Source organism: Ahaetulla prasina, chromosome 8 (genome assembly GCF_028640845.1).
Source record: "Ahaetulla prasina isolate Xishuangbanna chromosome 8, ASM2864084v1, whole genome shotgun sequence".
Lineage (NCBI taxonomy): Eukaryota > Metazoa > Chordata > Lepidosauria > Squamata > Colubridae > Ahaetulla > Ahaetulla prasina.
Window position 1 is genome coordinate 46480883 of NC_080546.1, and position 21722 is coordinate 46502604.

Below are 21722 nucleotides of genomic sequence, written 5' to 3' on the forward strand. Positions count from 1 at the left end.
CTCTAAGCTGTGTCTCACTATTCACACTAGAATTGTTAATTTATGAGAACAATGGAGGAAAAAAGACAAAGCACAACAAAAATATATTTCCTTACCATAATGCTGTTGTTGAAATGTAACGTACAAATTCTGTAAAAGGCAAAGGGTCTGAAGATGCCCCACAAGTACAACATACACACTGTAAATAAAAGAAAGGTTTATTTTAATTTTTAGATATTTTAAAATATCAAAGGAGTAAAATAAATATGAATAAATATCTTACCTGTTCATATAATGTCATAGCAAACTTTTGATGTGTTATGCAGGATTTGGAAGTGCACATATCCGTTCCATTGCTTGGTACTATGTGATAGTGAATTCTCTCAAGGATATTTTCCTAATTAAGTAAATGTTTTATATTAATCATGATAATGATATGCAATCAAGTTGGTATTGACAATAAGAGGCTTCATATGCAAACATTATCTGCCCCAATCTGCTCTTTTGGGTAATACATTTCACCAATTGAAGCTTCAAAATGGCTATATGTTTCAATATAGTCATTTTTATCTCACAAGAACAATTTGTTTCATTCCGAAATAAATTAGGCTCCTTTGCTCTATGTTCCTACCATGTTTCCCCAAAAATACGACCTACTCAGAAAGTAACTCCTAGCTTGGTTTTTATACATGCATTGAATGTAAGCCCTACCCCCCACACACACAAAATAAGCTCTAATTAAGACCCGGCCACTCCAGGGCGCACAGGTAAAAATTAAGGTAGGGTGGGGATAGTGTGTTTGTGCAGCTGCCCTACTACTTACCTCCAGATAGTTGCAGCCAGGCCTCGCACACGTCGGCCCATTTCTTTTGCTGCAGCCAGCAAAGCTTTCCTGAAGGCCTTTGTAGCCGATAACAGAGCTCCGGATTGATCTGCAGAGGCCTTCAGGAAAGCCTTACAGGCCTTACTGGATGAAGAAGTTCCGGAAGGCCTCTGATAGCAAAAAAGAGGCTGGGGGCAATGCGCGCACATGAGTGAGTCAGAAAATAAGACCTGGTGCCTTTTTGGGTGGCAAAAAAAATATAAGACAGAGTCTTATTTTCAGGGAAACATATGCCCAAGTTAAAGGAACAATAGCAACTGGAAAAACAATTAGTGATCCCTCCCCATTGTATTCAGAATTATAATCTTTGTATCAAATGAAATAATGACCCAATTCTATCTAACTAGGTATATACAATAGCTCAAACATTTTTTTTAATATTACAGATTACCTTTATTTTCAGTCTTTAAAAAAAGATTACCATTGTTGTTATAATCCTTTTCAGAGTCCAAAAGCATATTGCCCTAAACTGATTCACCTTTTAAAATATCAAATATGGCTTTTCTGCAGTAATTCCAAGAATGAAAACAATGTCTAAAATAAATGTTAAATACTGTAATATCATGATACTTACAAAACATTCTGCCGCATCATCCATAAAACCAAGCTGAAATCGCTGTTCATCTTTAAAACTTTCAGCCAAGGCATGCCTCATGTTATTCGAAGGGAGAGCCTTTTCTCGACTATGTTGGAATTGGGAAAATATTGTCTGGAAATCAATAGCAATATTTATAATTTTATCTATTAAGTAATTGGGAACAGTATAGCATACTGGAATACATCAAAACAGAGAGTCTAGCATTTGGTGGTGTTGAGAACTTGTGATTCTCCAGACGCTTCTGAACTAGAATGAAGATTTTTCACTATTAGATGACTATAACTTCTTGACCTTCCTGACCTTCAGCAACTAAAAGGCAACTTGTTCCCTATCTGATATAGAAAAGTGTTCTGTAACAATGGTCATTTTGAACACAACACAGGCATCCAATACATAATACCATTTACTCATGATATGCCATATTTCACTTCTGCTTTGTTCCTCCTACAAGTTGATAGGCTAAAAAGAACACAAAATTGATATCCTTGGCTTTTTACGTTTGAATTGGAATCCTACTGTTTCCTCTGCTATCAAATCTCATTAATAAGCCAAAAATCTGGAATCTTGGAACAATCTGTATGGAATACACAATCATGAGCCACAGTGGCACATTGGTTAGAATGCAGTATTGCAGGATAACTCTATCCATTGCCAGAAGTTTGATCCTGACTGGCTCAAGGTTGATTTAGCTTTTCATTAGTCCGAGGTTGGTAAAATAAGGACCCAGATTGTTGGGGGCAATATGCTGATTTTGTAAACCGCTTAGAGACTACTATAAAGCACTATGTGCTATTGCTATATTTCTACGTATTCCTTTCAAATAAGAGAGAATTATATGTGAAATGGACTATAGTTACCATCTTTAGAAATATATATTAAAAAAATTCCAGGAGGAATTTTCTTGACATTTGAGCTCACTGAAAATCAGAAAAAATGAGCTAGGATGGCAACACAGTCTGCTTCTGCTACAATTATGAGGAAATTATAAAAGGCTAAAAGATCAACACTCAGTATACTATAGCAACTCAATTCCCACAATGGCTAATCATGGCATGAAAGCTATATCTTTACCCTCTCTTTAGTAACTGGTGTACTCACTCTGAGCACGCAACTAAACAAAGAACAGCAACAAAATGAGGCAATAACACTACACTACTAACCAGAGCATATAAAACATTTGCTAGACCAATTCTAGAATACAGCTCACCTGTTTGGAACCCTCACCATATCTCTGACATCAATACAATTGAACGTGTCCAGAAATATTTTACAAGAAGAGTTCTCCATTCCTCTGTAAACAACAAAATACCTTATCCCACCAGACTTGAAATCCTAGGCTTAGAAAACTTGGAACTCCGTCGCCTTCGACAAGACCTAAGTTTAACTCATAGAATCATCTATTGTAATGTCCTTCCTGTTAAAGACTACTTCAGCTTTAATTGCAATAATACAAGAGCAACCAATAGATTTAAACTTAATGTCAACCGCTTTAATCTAGATTGCAGAAAATATGACTTCTGTAACAGAATCATCAGTGTTTGGAATACTTTACCTGACTCTGTGGTCTCTTCCCATAATCCTAAAAACTTTATCCTAAAACTTTCTACTATTGACCTCACCCCATTCCTAAGAGGACCATAAGGGGCCTGCATAAGCGCACAAACGTACCTACCGTTCCTGTCCTATTGTTTTTCTTTTCTTCTTCCTATATATATATATATGGTTATACCTCCTAATATTTACTCATATATATGTTTATATACTATATAACCTTTCTGTATGATACTTACATATATTGTTGTCACAAAATAAATAAATAAAAATAAATAAATAAATAAATAAATAAAATATAATATTCCTAGTAGTAAATGAAGTAAAAACTGGTATCCAACAATCACACTTGTTTTTCTTATATAGTTCGTTTTATTTACTAAGCTACATCTGTTTTAGACAAACAACACACAATTAGTATCCCTTAAACCAATTCATGCACCTCTCAATCTTATTTCAAAACACCCATACAAGGAATCAGTCCAGACATCTGCCATTGATTATTTTTAGTTGGGTCTTACAGATTTGTGGAAATAAAAAGTATCATAAAAAAAAGACGTTCTAATCAATTTCACAATGCTATCGTTATTATATTGTAACCCACAAATTATAATAGAAGAAACAAGTCCTTTCAAAGAAAAAAAATGCCCACCCTTGCTTTAGGGTTTATGAACATTGATTAAAACCAATTAACGGAATTAGAAAATCCTACTTTTAAAGTTTCCCCCCTTACAATTTAACTTATTAGATGTATCAATGAATCAGAGATTTTCATGAATAATTGCCAAAATTAATTTTCATTCATACAAGATAAATAAGAAAATTATGAAGTTACCTTCAAAGCACAAAATATGCAGGCATCACCTTGGCAAACGTGTCCTGTGAGACCTCTTAAACTTCGACGGAATATATCAAGTTGCCATAAAACCTACAAAGAAGAAAAAGCTAACATCCATTTTTGCCAAAGATTTATTTTTATTTTAGAGGTCAATGTCCACAATTAATTGCTATTTTTCGCTACAGATGCACCACGATAACATGAAATACTACATTTACATTGCTTTTGAGGGGATGTTCATAACTTTAATGGAATCTGCAATATTTCTAAATAGATATTAAATGACAATCATTTCCTATCCAACTTGTTTTCTTTCATTCAATCTATTATTGTTTAAATCAATGTATAATTTTACACAACATTTTACCTAGTCATTTTCTTGAATTGTTATGGTTATTCATATAGGATATAGGATATGGATGTACAGGTGAAACTCAAAAAATTAGAATATTGTGCAAAAGTTCATTTATTTCAGTAATGCAACTTAAAAGATGAAACTAATATATGAGATAGACTCATTACATGCAAAGCGAGATAGTTCAAACCTCGATTTGTCATAATTTTGATGATTATGGCTCATGAAAACCCCAAATTCACAATCTCAGAAAATTAGATTATTACATGAAATCAATAAAACAAGGATTGTACATAGAACAATATTGGACCTCTGAAAAGTATAAGCATGCATATGTACTCAGTACTTGGTTTGGGTCCTTTTGCATCAATTACTGCCTCAATGCGGCATGGCATGGATGCTATCAGCCTGTGGCACTGCTGAGGTGTTATGGAAGACCAGGATGCTTCAATAGTGGCCTTCTGCATTGTTCGGTCTCATGTCTCTCATCTTTCTCTTGGCAATGTCCTATAGATTCTCTATGGGGTTCAGGTCAGGTGAGTTTGCTGGCCAATCAAGCACAGTAATCCCATGGGCATTGAACCAGGTTTTGGTACTTTTGGCAGTGTGGGCAGGTGCCAAGTCTTGCTGGAAAATGAAGTCAGCATCCCCATAAAGCTCGTCTGCAGAAGGAAGTATGAAGTGCTCCAAAATCTCCTGGTAGATGGCTGCGTTGACCCTGGACTTAATGAAGTACTGTGGACCAACACCAGCAGATGACATGGCTCCCCAAATCAACACAGACTGTGGAAACTTCACACTGGACTTCAAGCACCTTGCAGTGTGTGCCTCTCCATTCTTCCTCCAGACTCTGGGTCCTTGGTTTCCAAATGAGATGCAAAAGTTGCTCTCATCCGAAAAGAGGACTTTGAACCACTGAGCAACAGACCAGTTTTTTTTTCTTTAGCCCAGGTAAGACGCTTCTGACATTTGTTGTTCAGGAGTGACTTGACAAGAGGAATACGACATTTGAAGCCCATGTCCAGGATTCATCTGTGGGTGGTAGCTCTTGATGCACTGACTCCAGCCTCAGTCCACTCCTTGTGAAAATCCCCAACACTTTTGAATGGCCTTTTCCTGACAATCCTCTCCAGGCTGCGGTCATCCCTGCTGCTTGTGCACCTTTTTCTTCCACACTTTTCCTTTCCACATAACTTTCCATTGATGTGCTTTGATACAGCACTTTGGGAACATCCAACTTCTTTTGCAATTACCTTTTGAGGCTTTCCCTCCTTATGGAGGGTGTCAATGATGGTTTTCTGCACAACTGTCAGGTCAGCAGTCTTTCCCGTGATTGGGATTCCTACTGAACCAGACTGAGAAACCATTTAAAGGCTCAGGAATCCTTTGCAGGTGTTATGGCTTAATTAGCTGATTAGGGTGGGACACTTTGAGCCTAGAATATTGAACCTTTTCACAAGATTCTAATTTTCTGAGATTGTGAATTTGGGGTTTTCATGAGCTGTAGGCCATAATCATCAAAATTATGACAAATCAAGGTTTGAACTATCTCGCTTTGCATGTAATGAGTCTATCTCATATATTAGTTTCACTTTTTAAGTTGCATTACTGAAATAAATGAACTTTTGCACAATATTCTAATTTTTCGAGTTTCACCTGTATATATTATGTGTGTGCCTATGTATATATAATTTTTCATATCATAGTACTCATAAATTTAGTTAATCATAATCATTTCACTGAGCATAGCAATAATGAGCACAAACACTGTAATAGTTATTGTTATATTCATATGTTACATTGAAGTAACATTCTTCAGAACTGTGATTTTAAAAAAGAACAGGCATTACTTGATCACTTCATAAAGTTCAAAATATTTAAAACCCATAATTTCACACAGTATTTTGTACTGTTTGGAAGAAGAAACAGCAGTTAAGCAGCCTTAGAAACTAAGAACATATCACTTGGTAAGGCAAAAATAAATCAGATTCCATTTAATAAAAAAACTTGCCATCACTTCCTGCTAGGAACAATACGGAGTACATGAGGGTATATTAACTCTAAATTATAATTCATATTAAATAACCATATATACAATCATTTCAATTTCTAAAAAAAGAAAATAGGTTTAATTTTAACTGTGTATTATTTTAGAAATAATTCCAATTATTAAATATATCTCATAAGCATCTATCATATCATGTAATTCTTTCCATGAACAAATGTCAAATTGTCATATTTTAACCTAGTACAGAAGGAAAGATACATGTAAGAAGAAACATGCCTAAAACCCTTAAGGAAACCCTTGTCAGCTTAGTTAGATGCAAATGCTTTCAAGGCAATGATTATATACTTCATTCTCATAAACCATATTTTTTGGAATATAAGATGCTTTGGACTATCAAAAAATGCTAGCAGGCTGCTTGGAATTCTGATGCAGCTTGAGTGTTGAATGTTGCACAGATCTGATATATTTTACATTACAAATTTAGTTTCAATTTAAAATAAGTATTGAATATAGTCTTGATTTCAATCACTGTAATTTTAGCAGCTTTTATTTTGCTTTAAAGAGCATTTGGCTATATTTTGAATGTTATGTAATCTTTCTCTATATATGAGAGCCAGTTTGGTCTAGTGGTTAAAGCATCTGGCTAGAGGCTAGGAAGCTGTGAGTTCTAGTTCTGCCTTAGCCATGAAAAACTGAAGCCAGTCACTCTCTTTTAGTCCAACTCACTTCACAGGTTTGTTGTTGTGGAGAAAATAGAATATAGAATAACAAAGTTGGAAGCGACATTGGAGGTCTTCTAGTCCAACCCTCTGCTTAGGCAGGAAACCCTACACCACTTCAGAGAAATGGTTATCTAATCTCTTCTTAAAAACTTCCAGTGTTGGAGCATTTACAACTTCTGGAGGCAAGTTGTTCACTGATTAACTGTCCTGTCAGGAAATTTCTCCTTAGTTCTAAGTTGCTTCTCTCCTTGATTAGTTGCCATGCATTGCTTCTTGTTCTACCTCAGATGCTTTGGTAGCTTGACTCCCTCTTCTCTGTGGCAACTCCTGAGATATTGGAACACTGCTATCATGTCATCCCTAGTCCTTCTTTTCCATAAAACTAGACAATCCAGTTCCACCAACCGTTCTTTATATGTTTTAGCCTCCAGTCCCCTAATCATCTTTGTTGCTCTTCTCAGCACTCTTTTTAGAGTCTCAACATCTTTTTTACATCGTGGTGACCAAAATTGGATGCAATATTCGAAGTATGGCCTTACCAAGGCATTATAAGGTAGTATTAACACTTCATGTGATCTTGATTCTATACCTGTTTTTGCATGTGTTTGCCCTTTGAATTATTTATAAAAATAATAAAGGTGGAACATAAATAAAATTAAGCATTGCAGTGATTTGAAATCAGTTTATTTGAATAAACTTTAAAATCCGTTGTGCTATTTTTTCCCCTAAAAATAAATTATCTTTTTAGCATCCTATAAAATTTGTCCTTTCATTCTGGTATTTCATCCATCCTGTTTTGATATCTTTGGTCTGGTCTATAATTTTTTGCTTGATTATTATCTCGTCTTACACAGACAACCAAATAAAAATTAACTGTACTAAAGTTTATGACTAGTCAGAGTAATCATTTACTCTCTGTTGCCACTAGAAAGACTTTTCTCTTAACAAAGGATATCAGAACAATCAAAACTATGAAGTGGAAAACCTTTAACATATACTGGTAGTAACAGGAATGTAGATTAATGTATTTGTTATACAACATGTTTTCAGTGCTTTCACAACTCATGGAGCTCTTTGGGATTGATGTGTAGCTCTTCCTTACCTGTACGGCACTGTTAAGAAAGCAGCTGTTTTGTCCTGGTTCATTTAACAAGCCTTTGGTGGGAGCGAGGGACATCACACTTCCAGGTTGATACACTTTTCCAAGATTTCCTCCAGGTTTTCTCAAGAATTTTACCCATGCCATTATTTAGGAAACAAATATAGATTTATATAAAGGAAGATGTAAGTAATCTGAGCTGAACAAGGTAATTCAGACAACAGCCTTTAAAAAAAATATGGCACTGTGATCATACTTTCAAGTCTTCACCTTGCACTTAAATAATGTGATTATGCTCTGTTTGGTTTATGAAAATAGTTTTAAAAATCTGGTCAAAATAGAGCATAAGAATATCAGAAACTCCAGTGAATAAAGTTGATGTAATCTGAAAAACTGTAAAAATACTTATTGATAATATTAATCTTCTTCTTACATTCTGCTGTAGTATTATTTTGTCAAAAGTTTTAAAAATAAAACAGAACTATCAAAAATCAGGAGTCCTTAGCTCGTATTGGATGCAGGGGTTTTATGCTGACTCTTTTTTCTCAATATTGGCAATATATCACATTTCTTCTTTTGTGTCGCTGAAATAATTCTAAGCATACTTCATATCATCTTTCAAAATCTAAAAGAAAGGAGAGGGGGACATATAATTATACACTTTCTTCACCAGTCTCTGCCTCCACCCAGAGAAGAAAAATATCCAAGACAGAAACAGCACCAGAAGGCCTGCACCAAAGTAACAAAGCACATGAGCAACACTTCCAGTTACAGCCCCTGGGACAGGCTCTTTGTTTGATACCTCCTACTTAGTAAGCAAAAGAAGAATGGGAGTGGCCAGTAAGCATATAAATAAAGGTACTGCTGGACACAAGATGTCAAAAACATGCTTCAGGTTTTGTGTTTGTTTCAGAGGTCAGGATATTACCTAAACACAAGTAGATCCCACCACCCAATATTAATTTACTTCTCATAATTTCCTATCACAAACTGTGGCTTAGGTATAAAAAAACCTACAAACATTCCCTCTCCTTCTCTCCCTCCCTCTCCCCCCCCTCTCTCTCACATACATACACTTTCACCTTAGGGAGTCTTTTGATTTCAGACCTTGTTTACTTAGGTTTGAGACTTGTGGTTTGCTAGGAATGCTGCTTTATTGGGACAGATACTTATAATTTATTATCACATTGATTTAAGTAATATTAATTTCATATGAAATGTCTGATATATAGTAAATATTGGTTTAGCAACAGATATGTGATTTCATTCTTAATTTTATTTCAGAGAAAAATATTAAACATTATTTAATAGGCATAGGGAACCACTATTTTTCAAAAGCACCACTGCAGCTAGCGTTTAATTTTATACTCTTTTTGAGTGCTTTAGAGAAGAAAACTGTTAGCATTTAATAAATATACTGTGGCTTCATCAGAATGAGCCTTGTGTTTTCAGATGAGAGACTTTATTAACAGAGGCATGATTTCATATAAGAAACACGAACTAAATTGCCAGAGACATGTGATTTCATATCACATACACTGATTTAATAGGCAAAGAGGCATGACATACCCTTTTTCTCTCAGTAGTTCATTTAACAAACACTAGTTTATTGGGAATGAGCTTTGTAATTTTGGAAAAGTTCTTGTCATTTTTTTTTCTTCAGAGAAATTTGTTAGAGGGAAATCACTTACGACTTGTTTATGGGGTATCTTGTAACATAGTTAGAAACACTGGTTTACCAAGCTACAAACTTATATTTTCATATCATATGAAAAATGTTATAGTATTGGACTAGGGTCTCATACTTTTGTGCCATAAAGGTATAGCAGGTCAGAAATCAAATTGTTATTTCAATTTCTGAGAATTTGTCACAAAGAAAGAGAAAAATGTATGTGAGAGAAATTATGTAACAAGAGATTATTTGACAAGCAGATATAGCTTATTAGGGGGAAAAACATCAGGAGGTCAACTTGTATTCTTTTGACAAATTTAATATTTGAATTTTATTCTAAAGAAATGATGACAAATCTAAGTTGATGTGGTTGAAAAAATAGGAAGCTACATGCTTGGCATATAGAACTTCTAATCAATAAATGAGTGATTTACAAAATCAGTGGGGTATCACTATTTTAATTCTTGAGATTAAGGCAGGACTAGAATCTTTAAGAATTAAATCAATTTAATTGACTTAATTGCAATCAATTAAAATGCAATCAATTAAAATGCATTTTCAATGTCAGTAATATTGTGAGTGTGGTTTGACCTGATTGCCAGGACTATTTCCAGTGGTAGGAAACTCTGAATCCATAAGTACTGGTTGACAAATGGCAAAAAGTCTGATTTTCTTACAAGTAATGGCACATAAGAAGGAGAAATGTCTGAATTATAACAGACAGTGGTTTATAAAGAGCAAAGGATACTGATTTTGAAACAACTTCATGTTTAGTCAGCCCTATTGGTAGTGACTAAAGAAATTGTTTGCGATATGTGCAGTTCATATTGTAAAGTAACAAAAATCAGGAAAGTACAATTCATTGTATTGTATTATTTTAATAGTTTATGGGTTTTATATTATCTTTATAATTATTGTTCATCACCCATAGTTATGTATTTATGATGGGTGGTTGTATGAATAGTCTAAATAAATAAAACAGTATGGTTTAATTACATAAGAATCTCATTCTTAGGTTTCAAAAGTTAAAATATGGGAACTTTAATATAAAGCAAATCTGCAAGGTTGAATATAGAAGACACAGAATACACCTGTAGCTCCCAAATGAAGACTTTTGGTATGATGTATATATTGTTTTTCTTTAAGATATGAGAATATCTAGAAGAGAAGCTCATAAAAATGAACTTTTTAAAAATGGTTTTAGCATGATATAATTTAGGATCCATAGAAGTAATTGAAATATATATATATATATGTTTTCTGAGGTTTTCACGGGTGTTTGTATGTAGGTCTTTGGTTGTCCGGGTTTTCTCCCGTGTAAAATTAGAAGTGTCTTGGCGACGTTTCGACGAAGTCTCATTCGTCATCTTCAGGCTTCAGCTTCGTGCTTCTGGGAGCAATGTGTGATTGCAGCTGTTTCTTCCTTTTTAACTGCTAGTGGGGGTTTGAACTGATTGGGTGGGAGCTTGGCTGTGCTCTGATTGGATGGGGTTTTTTTGTGCTCTGATTGGCTGGGGGTGTGTCCTGTTTGAGTGGGGGTTTGGTTGTGCTCAGATTAGTCTGAGTTGCAGGGGGATTTGAGCTGGTGAGCTGCATTGCTGTTGTTTGGCTTCGTGTTTGTGGTCGTGCTCCATCTTCATAGTGGGTGTCTGTCTGCTGTATGTATGGATTGGAGGGGTTTGAAATGGCTAATGTTGCAGCTGCGGTCTGGCTTCTGGTCCTTGGTCGTGCTTCCTGATCAGTGTGGGTTTGGGTCTGCTTTCTGGGTGGATGTGTGGTGGTGACATCCTGTGTGGACCTCGTGAGTGTGGGTCTGGTGTCATTCCTCGTATTAGGGACTCGTTTGTCAATAAGGGCGGGTTTCCAAATGGCTGGTAGGCGGGAGGATCATCTCGTTTGTTCATGCTGTGTGGGCGTTTTTCTATCTCGATGGCTTCTCTGATTGAGACTTCGTCGAAACGTCGCCAAGACACTTCTAATTTTACACGGGAGAAAACCCGAACAACCAAAGACCTATATATATATATATATATATATATATATATATATATATATATATATATATGCCTGAAGAAGCCTGAAGATGACGAATGAGACTTCGTCGAAACGTCGCCAAGATACTTCCAATTTTACGTGGGAGAAAACCCGAATAACCAAAGACCTACATACAAACACCCGAAAATCTCAGAAAACATATATATATACCCCATATACAGTTGTACCAATATTTATTCATAACATTTGTTTACTATTTATAAAATGATTAAATTATCCAAAGATCTGGCTCAGTTTCCTTCTTTTCTCTGGATAATATTTACTACAAGGTAATTCTGTGTAGTAGTGAAGAAATCTAGAAAAACGTGCAGAATATTAAGAAAATGCTGGTCATCAGGATACTGATTTTGAAACAACTTCATGTTTAGTCAGCCCTATTGGTAGTGACTAAAGAAATTGTTTGCGATATGTGCAGTTCATATTGTAAAGTAACAAAAATCAGGAAAGTACAATTCATTGTATTGTATTATTTTAATAGTTTATGGGTTTTATATTATCTTTATAATTATTGTTCATCACCCATAGTTATGTATTTATGATGGGTGGTTGTATGAATAGTCTAAATAAATAAAACAGTATGGTTTAATTACATAAGAATCTCATTCTTAGGTTTCAAAAGTTAAAATATGGGAACTTTAATATAAAGCAAATCTGCAAGGTTGAATATAGAAGACACAGAATACACCTGTAGCTCCCAAATGAAGACTTTTGGTATGATGTATATATTGTTTTTCTTTAAGATATGAGAATATCTAGAAGAGAAGCTCATAAAAATGAACTTTTTAAAAATGGTTTTAGCATGATATAATTTAGGATCCATAGAAGTAATTGAAATATATATATATATATGTTTTCTGAGGTTTTCACGGGTGTTTGTATGTAGGTCTTTGGTTGTCCGGGTTTTCTCCCGTGTAAAATTAGAAGTGTCTTGGCGACGTTTAAGTCTCATTCGTCATCTTCAGGCTTCAACCGTGCTTCTGGGAGCAATGTGTGATTGCAGCTGTTTCTTCCTTTTAACTGCTAGTGGGGTTTGAACTGATTGGGTGGGAGCTTGGCTGTGCTCTGATTGGATGGGGTTTTTGTGCTCTGATTGGCTGGGGTGTGTCCTGTTTGAGTGGGGTTTGGTTGTGCTCAGATTAGTCTGAGTTGCAGGGGATTTGAGCTGGTGAGTTGCATTGCTGTTGTTTGGCTTCGCATTTGTGGTCGTGCTCCATCTTCATAGTGGGTGTCAGTCTGCTGCATGTATGGATTGGAGGGGTTTGAAATGGCTAATGTTGCAGCTGCGGTCTGGCTTCTGGTCCTTGGTCGTGCTTCTTGATCAGTGTGGGTTTGGGTCTGCTTTCTGGGTGGATGTGTGGTGGTGACATCCTGTGTGGACCTCGTGAGTGTGGGTCTGGTGTCATTCCTCGTGTTAGGGACTCGTTTGTCAATAAGGGCGGGTTTCCAAATGGCTGGTAGGCGGGAGGATCATCTCGTTTGTTCATGCTGTGTGGGCGTTTTTCTATCTCGATGGCTTCTCTGATTGAGACTTCGTCGAAACGTCGCCAAGACACTTCTAATTTTACACGGGAGAAAACCCGAACAACCAAAGACCTATATATATATATATATATATATATATATATATATATATATATATATATATGCTGAAGCCTGAAGATGACGAATGAGACTTCGTCGAAACGTCGCCAAGACACTTCCAATTTTACACGGGAGAAAACCCGAACAACCAAAGACCTATATACAAACACCCGTGAAAACCTCAGAAAACATATATATATACCCCCATATACAGTTGTACCAATATTTATTCATAACATTTGTTTACTATTTATAAAATGATTAAATTATCCAAAGATCTGGCTCAGTTTCCTTCTTTTCTCTGGATAATATTTACTACACAGGTAATTCTGTGTAGTAGTGAAGAAATCTAGAAAAAACGTGCAGAATATTAAGAAAAATGCTGGTCATCAGGATACTGATTTTGAAACAACTTCATGTTTAGTCAGCCCTATTGGTAGTGACTAAAGAAACTAAAGTATGTGAATACTTCCGATTAAAGAGGCGTGTAGTTTTACATAAAATCAATAAAAGCAATTTGTAACCTATCTAAAGAGGAGAAATTGGGGGAGGACTGTTCTATAATGTATAAAGATAATGATGCATTTATTATGCTCTTTTATCAAAGCATGGTATAAAAAAACAGCAAAAAAATCATAATAATTATAAATCACTCCAATGAAATTGCTCAGAATCAAATAAAATTGAGACAGATCCAGTCCCAGATACACATTTTGGATAAAAATGTTCATGATGGTAGACAGTGGGGAAAAGGCAAGGCTATTATTTATAATGTATAATGTTTTCTAACATGAGCAGATTTAAACGGCAAAGAATTATTTTAGGTTGCAAAGAAAAGCTATAATTATATCATTACGGTCTTGGATAAAAGCTTAAGACACTTTGAGTCTTTGGCTGTATTTTCATCCTTTCGTTCATTCCATGGGACACAAGAGAGAGAAAGAATACAGTAACTCAAGGAATGAAAGAACTAGGTACACAAAGGAAGTGAATGGAGAAATTTGGGTCTCTCCAAATTATGACTGGAATTATTCAGATGGCATATTATTGATATTAAACAGACTATTCCTCAGAAGGCTTGGAAGAAATATTTTGTATCACAGCATGGAAATTTTCATTAGAAAGACTTGAAAAGTCAGAAAGAGAATTCGTCAAATACAGATCTTGGATAAAGAGCTGTTTACTATAGAAAGAGAAGGTGTTGAAGTCTGTAGAGATTCTCAGTCATCCAGTTCATGTTTGTCACAAAGATGCTTTTTCAGGAGGCAACTGGACTTTGTTTTTTTCTTTGAAGATGTTTCACTTCTTATCCAAGAAGAGCTGAAGTAGCTTCTTGGAAGAGAAGCGAAACATCTTCAAAAAAAAAGAAAAGAAAGAAAGAAAGGAAGAAAGAAAGTCCAGTTGCTTCCTGAAAAGCACCTTTGGGACAAAAGGTATTAAGTTCTTAAACCACTCAATTAAAAATACATATACTGTATGAATATTGATGGATAAAACAACCTTTATTGTCTATACATTTAATATGTTTCCCCATTTCAGTCATGTCTGATTCTAGGGGGCAGTGTTCATCTTCATTTCCTAGCCAAAGGATCCAGTGTAGTCTGACAATGCTTCTGTAGTCATGTGGCCAGCATTATTATAATTCTAAGGCCCACAGAACACCGTTATCTTCCCACCGAAGAAATATCAATTTATCTACTAGCATTTGCATGCTTTCGAATTGCTAGGTTAGCAGGAGATGGGGCAAGATGGGAGCTTACCCTGTCACACTGTACTTGTGTCTCGAACTGCCAATCTTTCAGTCAAGAAGCCCAGCCTCTCCACCGGTAGGCCACTACACCCCCCACCCCACAATGTTTACAATATGAGAAATATGATGATTTTGGGTTTTGCTATAGAACATAAATATAATAATGGAAACCTAGCAAATGGTTTTCATTACTAGATTATAGCAACTAAAAGGCACAATTTGTTCAGAAGGAACAGAAACAATAGAAATAGAGAAGGAATTGCACTATATCTTAAAAAAATATCTTGGGAATCCAAATTAATAAACTGGATAAAACTATAAAGTCATCTGAGCGGTGGTTCATATGGTAAGATGCTGGGCCTGCACACCGCTGAGGTAGGTGGCTCAATTTCCGTGAGCAAATAAACCGGGTAGGGACAAGAAAAAAGCTCCCCTGATTGCCTACTGGCATTCAGGTGTCCCGCGGGTAAAGGTAACACCGCCCGAAAAAATTCCTTTCAGAGGCAGCCAGCAACTTCCATGATCCCTGGCTAACACATGCCACACACTTAAAATAAAAAAGTCATCTGAAAGAGATAAAGAAAAGTACTATCGGTATCTACTATTACTTTAACAACATCTATTTAACAACAAGATATGGTTGAAATCTTCATAATGCAAATTGTAGATCTTTCAAACAAACTTAAATTGTAGGTACAGGAAGCTTTAACTACCCTATCATCTCTTAGAAGACTAAGTACAGCACACTGCTTCCAGGAATCTGTGAACTTTGTTTCTGATAACTTTCTCCTTTAGAGGGAGGAAGGCACAAGAGAATCAGCTAGCCTTAACATGATACAAATCAATAGTTAGTTGATTAAGTGGGAATGCATAAGCAAAAGCATATCTTACACTTCAAGAAAACAGATTTTAATAAACTCAGAGCATTGCTAAATAGGGGACCTTGACAAAAGAAACAAAGGGAAACCAGGCTTAAGGTTTCAGAGTTTCTAAATAAGAGATACTAAATATACAACTGCAAGCAATGTAGTAAAAGTGGGGATAGCAGAAACAGATAAACACAGAGAGCGTTTATGAAAATCTGAAACAAAAAAGATCATAGGAAACAAATGCAATGAGAGTTATAGCAACAAAAAAAATTCAAACAGGTAACTTGGAATTTCCAGGTCCTAGGACCTCTACTTTTCAATATTTTCTTGAATGAGTTATATGAAAGGAAGCTTATGAGATTTGGAAATGATACAAAATTAAATGGGATATGGTAGCTAATACTGTAGAAGACAGAAATAAAATTCAAAATTATCTGAAAGTAATAGTGATATCTGATAGATACAAATGCAGAAGTTTAAAAAACAAAACTCAAAATGCAGAATACTTAACCTGACAGCAGTATTTGTGAAAAAGACATTGAATAATAGTGTATTACAAACTATTACATGACTATGAGCTAACAGAATGACATGCTAGGGAAAAAGAACAATTGCAGCATGAATATTAGCAGAAGTATAATTTCCAATTCAGACATTTTTCCTCATTTGGTCAGACTTGGATCCAGTTATGAACATCACCTTCTAACGATTCAGAAAAAAAATGGAACTGATTCAGAGAAGAAAAAAACGAGGTTGTTCAGGGCACTACCCAAAAAATCTTATTAAGAAAGATTGAACAGGGGGGTAAACTTAGCCTTCAGAAATTGAGTGAAGACATTAGGACAGCATAGCTGTAGATCGGAGAACGCTGTAGAAAGGTTATTGCCTATATGCTTTTACTGTTAAGACTTCCAGGAAACACCTGGTAAATACATTTGAAAACAACATGCCTATAAAGAACTCTTTCTGTGATTAATATAACTTTTATATTCTTAGATAGTATTAACAAGCCATTTGAGTAAGCCATCCTTAATGTAATCTCTGCCATGTCAGTCATTATTCCACTATCAATAATAAAAGCAGTTCTGATGGAGGTGTCCCATTCTGGAGATGGCTAATGATTTCACCTCTACCCTGTTTACATATTAGTCTTTTTAATCCACTTTGTTATTAATTTTAATATTTTAACTTTCAATGGCCAATGTTTTAACCTTTTACTTGTTTTATACGGTTATTTATGGCATTTTAAACCATGCAGTCATTTGATAATGATAGCCACCATATAAATTTAATAAATAATATTGTGAGTAATCATCTTGTCTAGTATGAAATGTATCAGCACTATCTGAGCAACTTCCAGTAAAAGAATGACTGAAACAAATTCATATTCAACTCATATTTACTTTTTCAACCTGCCTTTTAATTTTAGATCCTGCCCTTTGCCCTTTAATTACTACATTGTAGTAAATATCTGGCTGGGCAGGGGGTTGGACTAGAAGGCCTCCAAGGTCCCTTCCAACTCTGATGTTATGTTATGTTATCTATAAACATGCATTATTATATTTATTAATATTTTACGAAAAGTCCTGGTTATTTTACTATTATTTTGAAAGTGCTTTTTAAAGATTTTTTTTACATGGACATGAAACACTGATGCTTTGAAAGCATACATACACAGACAAGCACACACAATATCAATACACTCACACACATGATTTTGCAAATAAATCTTAATCTTCTCCATATAAAGAAAATGAAAATGAGCCGTTTTGGTTATTGCTAAAAGAATTTGTATCTGTACATTATACAGCATATGAATGTATTCAATAAGTGATTATATATCCATCTTTCAAATGATAATTATTTAATTTAATTTAACCTCCCCCCCACTCCAATTTCAACTCACATGTTTCTAGGGTAAACTGATCCATAATTGAGAAGTAGCTGAATAGTTTTATTTAATAATTTGTATTTTTAATAATTGGATAGAGGAGGTTATAAGAATAGAAACAAGCATAGATAACCTATGTGTTAAATTTAAATTTACAATGGGGCAACAACATCAAATGCAAATTTCATTAGGCATCAACATAATGCAAATAACAATCACAGCTAACTATTCTTAAGAGAAAAACATATTTTGGTAAAATATTTCTAACATATAATGATAATGAAATTAAAACATGCATGTTCTAACATTATAAAAACATTTTTAGATTTCATTGTCAGTTCCTGAATCCTATGTTATAAGCAACAGCATTTTAAGAAATTGATATCTGACTTATCTATACGTATTTGTACTAATATGTACTATTCTTAAGAAATACATAGAACACGTTTTATACGCTTCCCTTGAACTTGAATATAGACATCTATGATTAAAAGGTAACCCAGTTATATAACATTCCAAAATTACCATTAACTTTGAAACTCGAATCTTTTAAACCTTTAAATGCGATAGATATCCCAAATGGTCTTTACACAAACCAAGTTTATTATTTTTCAGTGCACATAAAATTTCAAAAGTGCTAAGTAGCTAACCTGCAAACTTTCATACACTCACTTGTCTGACTATTCTATAGGATCTCTGCTACCAGCTTAAGCTCTGGAAATGGAAGAGAATCACAAATAATAGAACATCCTATCATTTCAACAAGCCCTACCCCTTTGATGGACCCTCAATTCCTTACTAATTTCCGTCCTCTTTTCCCTATAGAGGCAGCCACTTTTAATGTTTGGAGATGGGCATTAGGAGGGATAACTCCTGTATTATAACCCCTCAGTCTACCCTTAAAAAAGCCTCCAGGTTAAGATAACCTTTGTTGTCATGTTTTTATGGCGAGCACACTGCCGTTAAAAATGAAATTGTGTCGCTTGCTCTCAAGATAAAGTATACATCTGCTTTTCAAGAGCCAGAGCCAGAGCGGGGGTCATTTTCCACGTTGCTTAAGAGCGAACACATTAATTGTGGAGCCTGACGGAAGAAGTCGCGCACGCAGGTAAACAAGAAGGAGCAGAGTTAAGGAAGGCGGCGGGAAGGCGCAGCCACCAGAATGGAAAAACGGGGAAAGGGACGGGAGATAAACAAAAGAAAAGGCGTCTTAGTTGCCGTCCGTCTTCTCCTCCAGAGCCTTCAAGGGACTTCCATTAAGCAACGCCAAGACTCTTTTGCCTTAACCCTCGTCATCCACACAGCCACGCACCCCGCGGGCACTTCCAGGAGGTTGCGTCCAAGCGAGCCAGAAGGAAAAGCCGCACCTACCCCGACAAGCACCCTCGACTCTTCCCCCACACTTCCCCCCCCCGAGGTTTTCGCACCTGCCACCCCAAGGAAAACCTTTCCGCACCGGTCGGTGTGAGCGCGCAGGTAGGCAGGCGGCCGGGCACCGAGGCCCCTTCGCCTTCCTAGCTCCCACTTCGCGACTCAAGACCAAGCAGCGGCGGGGCCCTCTCTCCCGCCCGGGCTCTTGCCCTCGCGCTCTTCGCCTTCGCTTCAGAAGAAGCCGCTCGAGTCCCGCGGGGGAATAACTTGCTCGCCAGTCCATCGGCCCGCCCGCCTGGAGATCAACCTCAATCCCCGCTTTCTCGCGGGGGGGCTTACCTCCGGCCGCCTCGACGGCTGCTCTTCCCCATCCCGATCGCGACTCCTGCGGACGATCCGGCTGCGCCCGAAGCGCCCGAGCTCCTTCCCCCGCCCCCATCGTCCTGCTCCCGCCCACCTCGCCTCTCAGTAACTTTCTTCCTCCTGCCTCCAGCGAAGCACGCGCGCTCGAGGCTGGGAAGGGGCGGGGCGGAGAAACAACCGTCCCGGAGCGGCTCGAGAGGCAGGCGAGCGCGCGCTCGGCGGGGCTGGGGCTGTGGGGGGGGGAGGGCGGAGCAGCAGCTGACTCTCGCGGGGAGGGGTCAGGCCTCCTTCAGACGCCAGCGAGAGGGCGGCTTCCGATTGGAGGGCGAGGGAAAGCACAGGGAAGGTACGCGGGAAGTGATTGGAAGTGCGGGATTGGGAGGACCCTGCCGGAAGAGCCAATTCGGATCTCTGGCACCTGCCCCCACTCCCACCCCCGGCTTCTGTTTGGTGTCTGGCCCGGCGGGGACCTGCGGAAGTTGACGCCGGGCGGGCTGCTTTGGTGAGCGCGGCGGCTGGCGCGAAGAGCGCTACAAGGAGAATGTGCGGGATGGGGAGACTCGGATTGGGAATGTGTTCATATAGACGAACGTGGTTGCACTGCTTAAAATTGGTTTACCCGAAATGAACCACAACGGATTAGGTTCCCGCAGTGTGCCTAAGCATCATGATTGTAAACAACGCACTTGCCAGTTATATGGTAATATAACATGCTGTAAGGAAATAGATATACTGAAATGCTAGAATTAGTAGAACCTTGCTAATTGTTTCTTGCAACATATATATGTATGTTATATGATGTCTTTGTATACCTGCATGCTGTAAATATTTGTTTCCTGTGACACAAACATATATATTATGCCCTTTGTAGTTATAACACAAACATGCCACATTGACTAACTTCCTGGACTGTTATTGGGGTCTCTTGTGAAATATCTGGCATTTGTCAAACTATATGTCCCACCTTTTGAGCAGAGTCTTATCTCTCTCCATCCTGCCTAAGAATGTATCTCATCTTTGATCTTTTGAGTTCCCTTCACTCCAGGGGGCCAAATAGCCAAGTGTGAACACAAAGAAGATGATCAGGAAGAGATAACGCTGATGATGCTCATTAAGAGGCTCTACCCTGTTTCAGGGGATATACAAACCAAATTCCAGGGATACACAAATCAAAGGTGCCAGAATTGGAGGTTTATAACGTTCCTAAAGAATAAAAAAGGGATTCGGATTCCCTCTCTTGTTTGTAGTTCTTCCCTACATGTATCTTGTATGTGTTTGGAACAGCTAACCATTTAAGCTTGATCAAGATTAAATGCTATTTTACTCAAGCCTCTGTTTAAGTTTCTTGTTTGGCAGTTATGAGCTTAAACATATTATTATTGGACCTTACAATGCAAACCCACGAACAAGCAAACTTCTGGTTGGCTTTGATGATCTGTAAACTTAGCCTTGTAGGAAGTTAGCACCCACCCCTCTCCTAGAAGAATGAAATACTTTAGGAAATATTAAAAAGGCAGAAGATATTTCCCTGGATGAGAAATGGAGAAACATGTTTTAAAGATAGCAGCTCCCACCTTCCTGCTTCCCCCCCACCCTTTGTCAATGGGCCAGAGGCAGAAACCGAAACCCACCTTTGCCAATGGACCATCATCTGCAACACAATAGGACCCATCAAGCAACCCATCTTCAAGGGGAGCCCTATGTAGAGAGCATTGCAATAGTCCAGGCTATTACGAGGGCGTGAGTGACCATGCGTAAGGAGTCCCGGTCAAGAAAGGGGCGCAACTGGCGCATCAAGCGAACCTGATAAAATACTCCCCTGGCGACGCCGTCAAATGTTCTTCTAAAGACAGCCGATCGTCCAGGAGAACGCCCAAGTTGCGCACCCTTCCCCTGGGGGCCAGAACTTCACCCCCCACAGTCAGCGAAGACGTAAGCTGACTGTACCGGGACGCTGGAACCCACAGCCACTCTGTCTTGGTAGGGTTGAGTTGGAGCCTATTCCTCCCCATCCAGACCCGCACGGCCTCAAGACACCGGTCCATCACCTTGACAGCTTCGTTGGGGTGGTTCGGGGTGGAAATGTACAGCTGAGTATCATCAGCGTACAGATGATAATCCACCCCGAAATGTTTTA

The 21722-nt window shown here is 37.4% G+C and overlaps 1 protein-coding gene across 1 annotated transcript in view; it reads right to left on the reverse strand.

The window, feature by feature from the left end:
* USP53 (ubiquitin specific peptidase 53) overlaps positions 1-19714 on the reverse strand; it is a 39818-nt gene extending 20104 nt beyond the window's left edge. Inside the window, exons 1-6 of the mRNA XM_058193599.1 lie at positions 19562-19714; positions 8037-8658; positions 3847-3939; positions 1437-1571; positions 263-376; positions 96-178 (exon numbers count right to left, since the gene is read on the reverse strand). Of these exons, the coding sequence (XP_058049582.1) occupies positions 96-178; positions 263-376; positions 1437-1571; positions 3847-3939; positions 8037-8180 (569 nt within the window). The 5' untranslated portion in view covers positions 8181-8658; positions 19562-19714. The remainder of the gene's footprint in view (positions 1-95; positions 179-262; positions 377-1436; positions 1572-3846; positions 3940-8036; positions 8659-19561) is intronic.
* Between the last annotated feature and the right edge of the window lie 2008 nt (positions 19715-21722).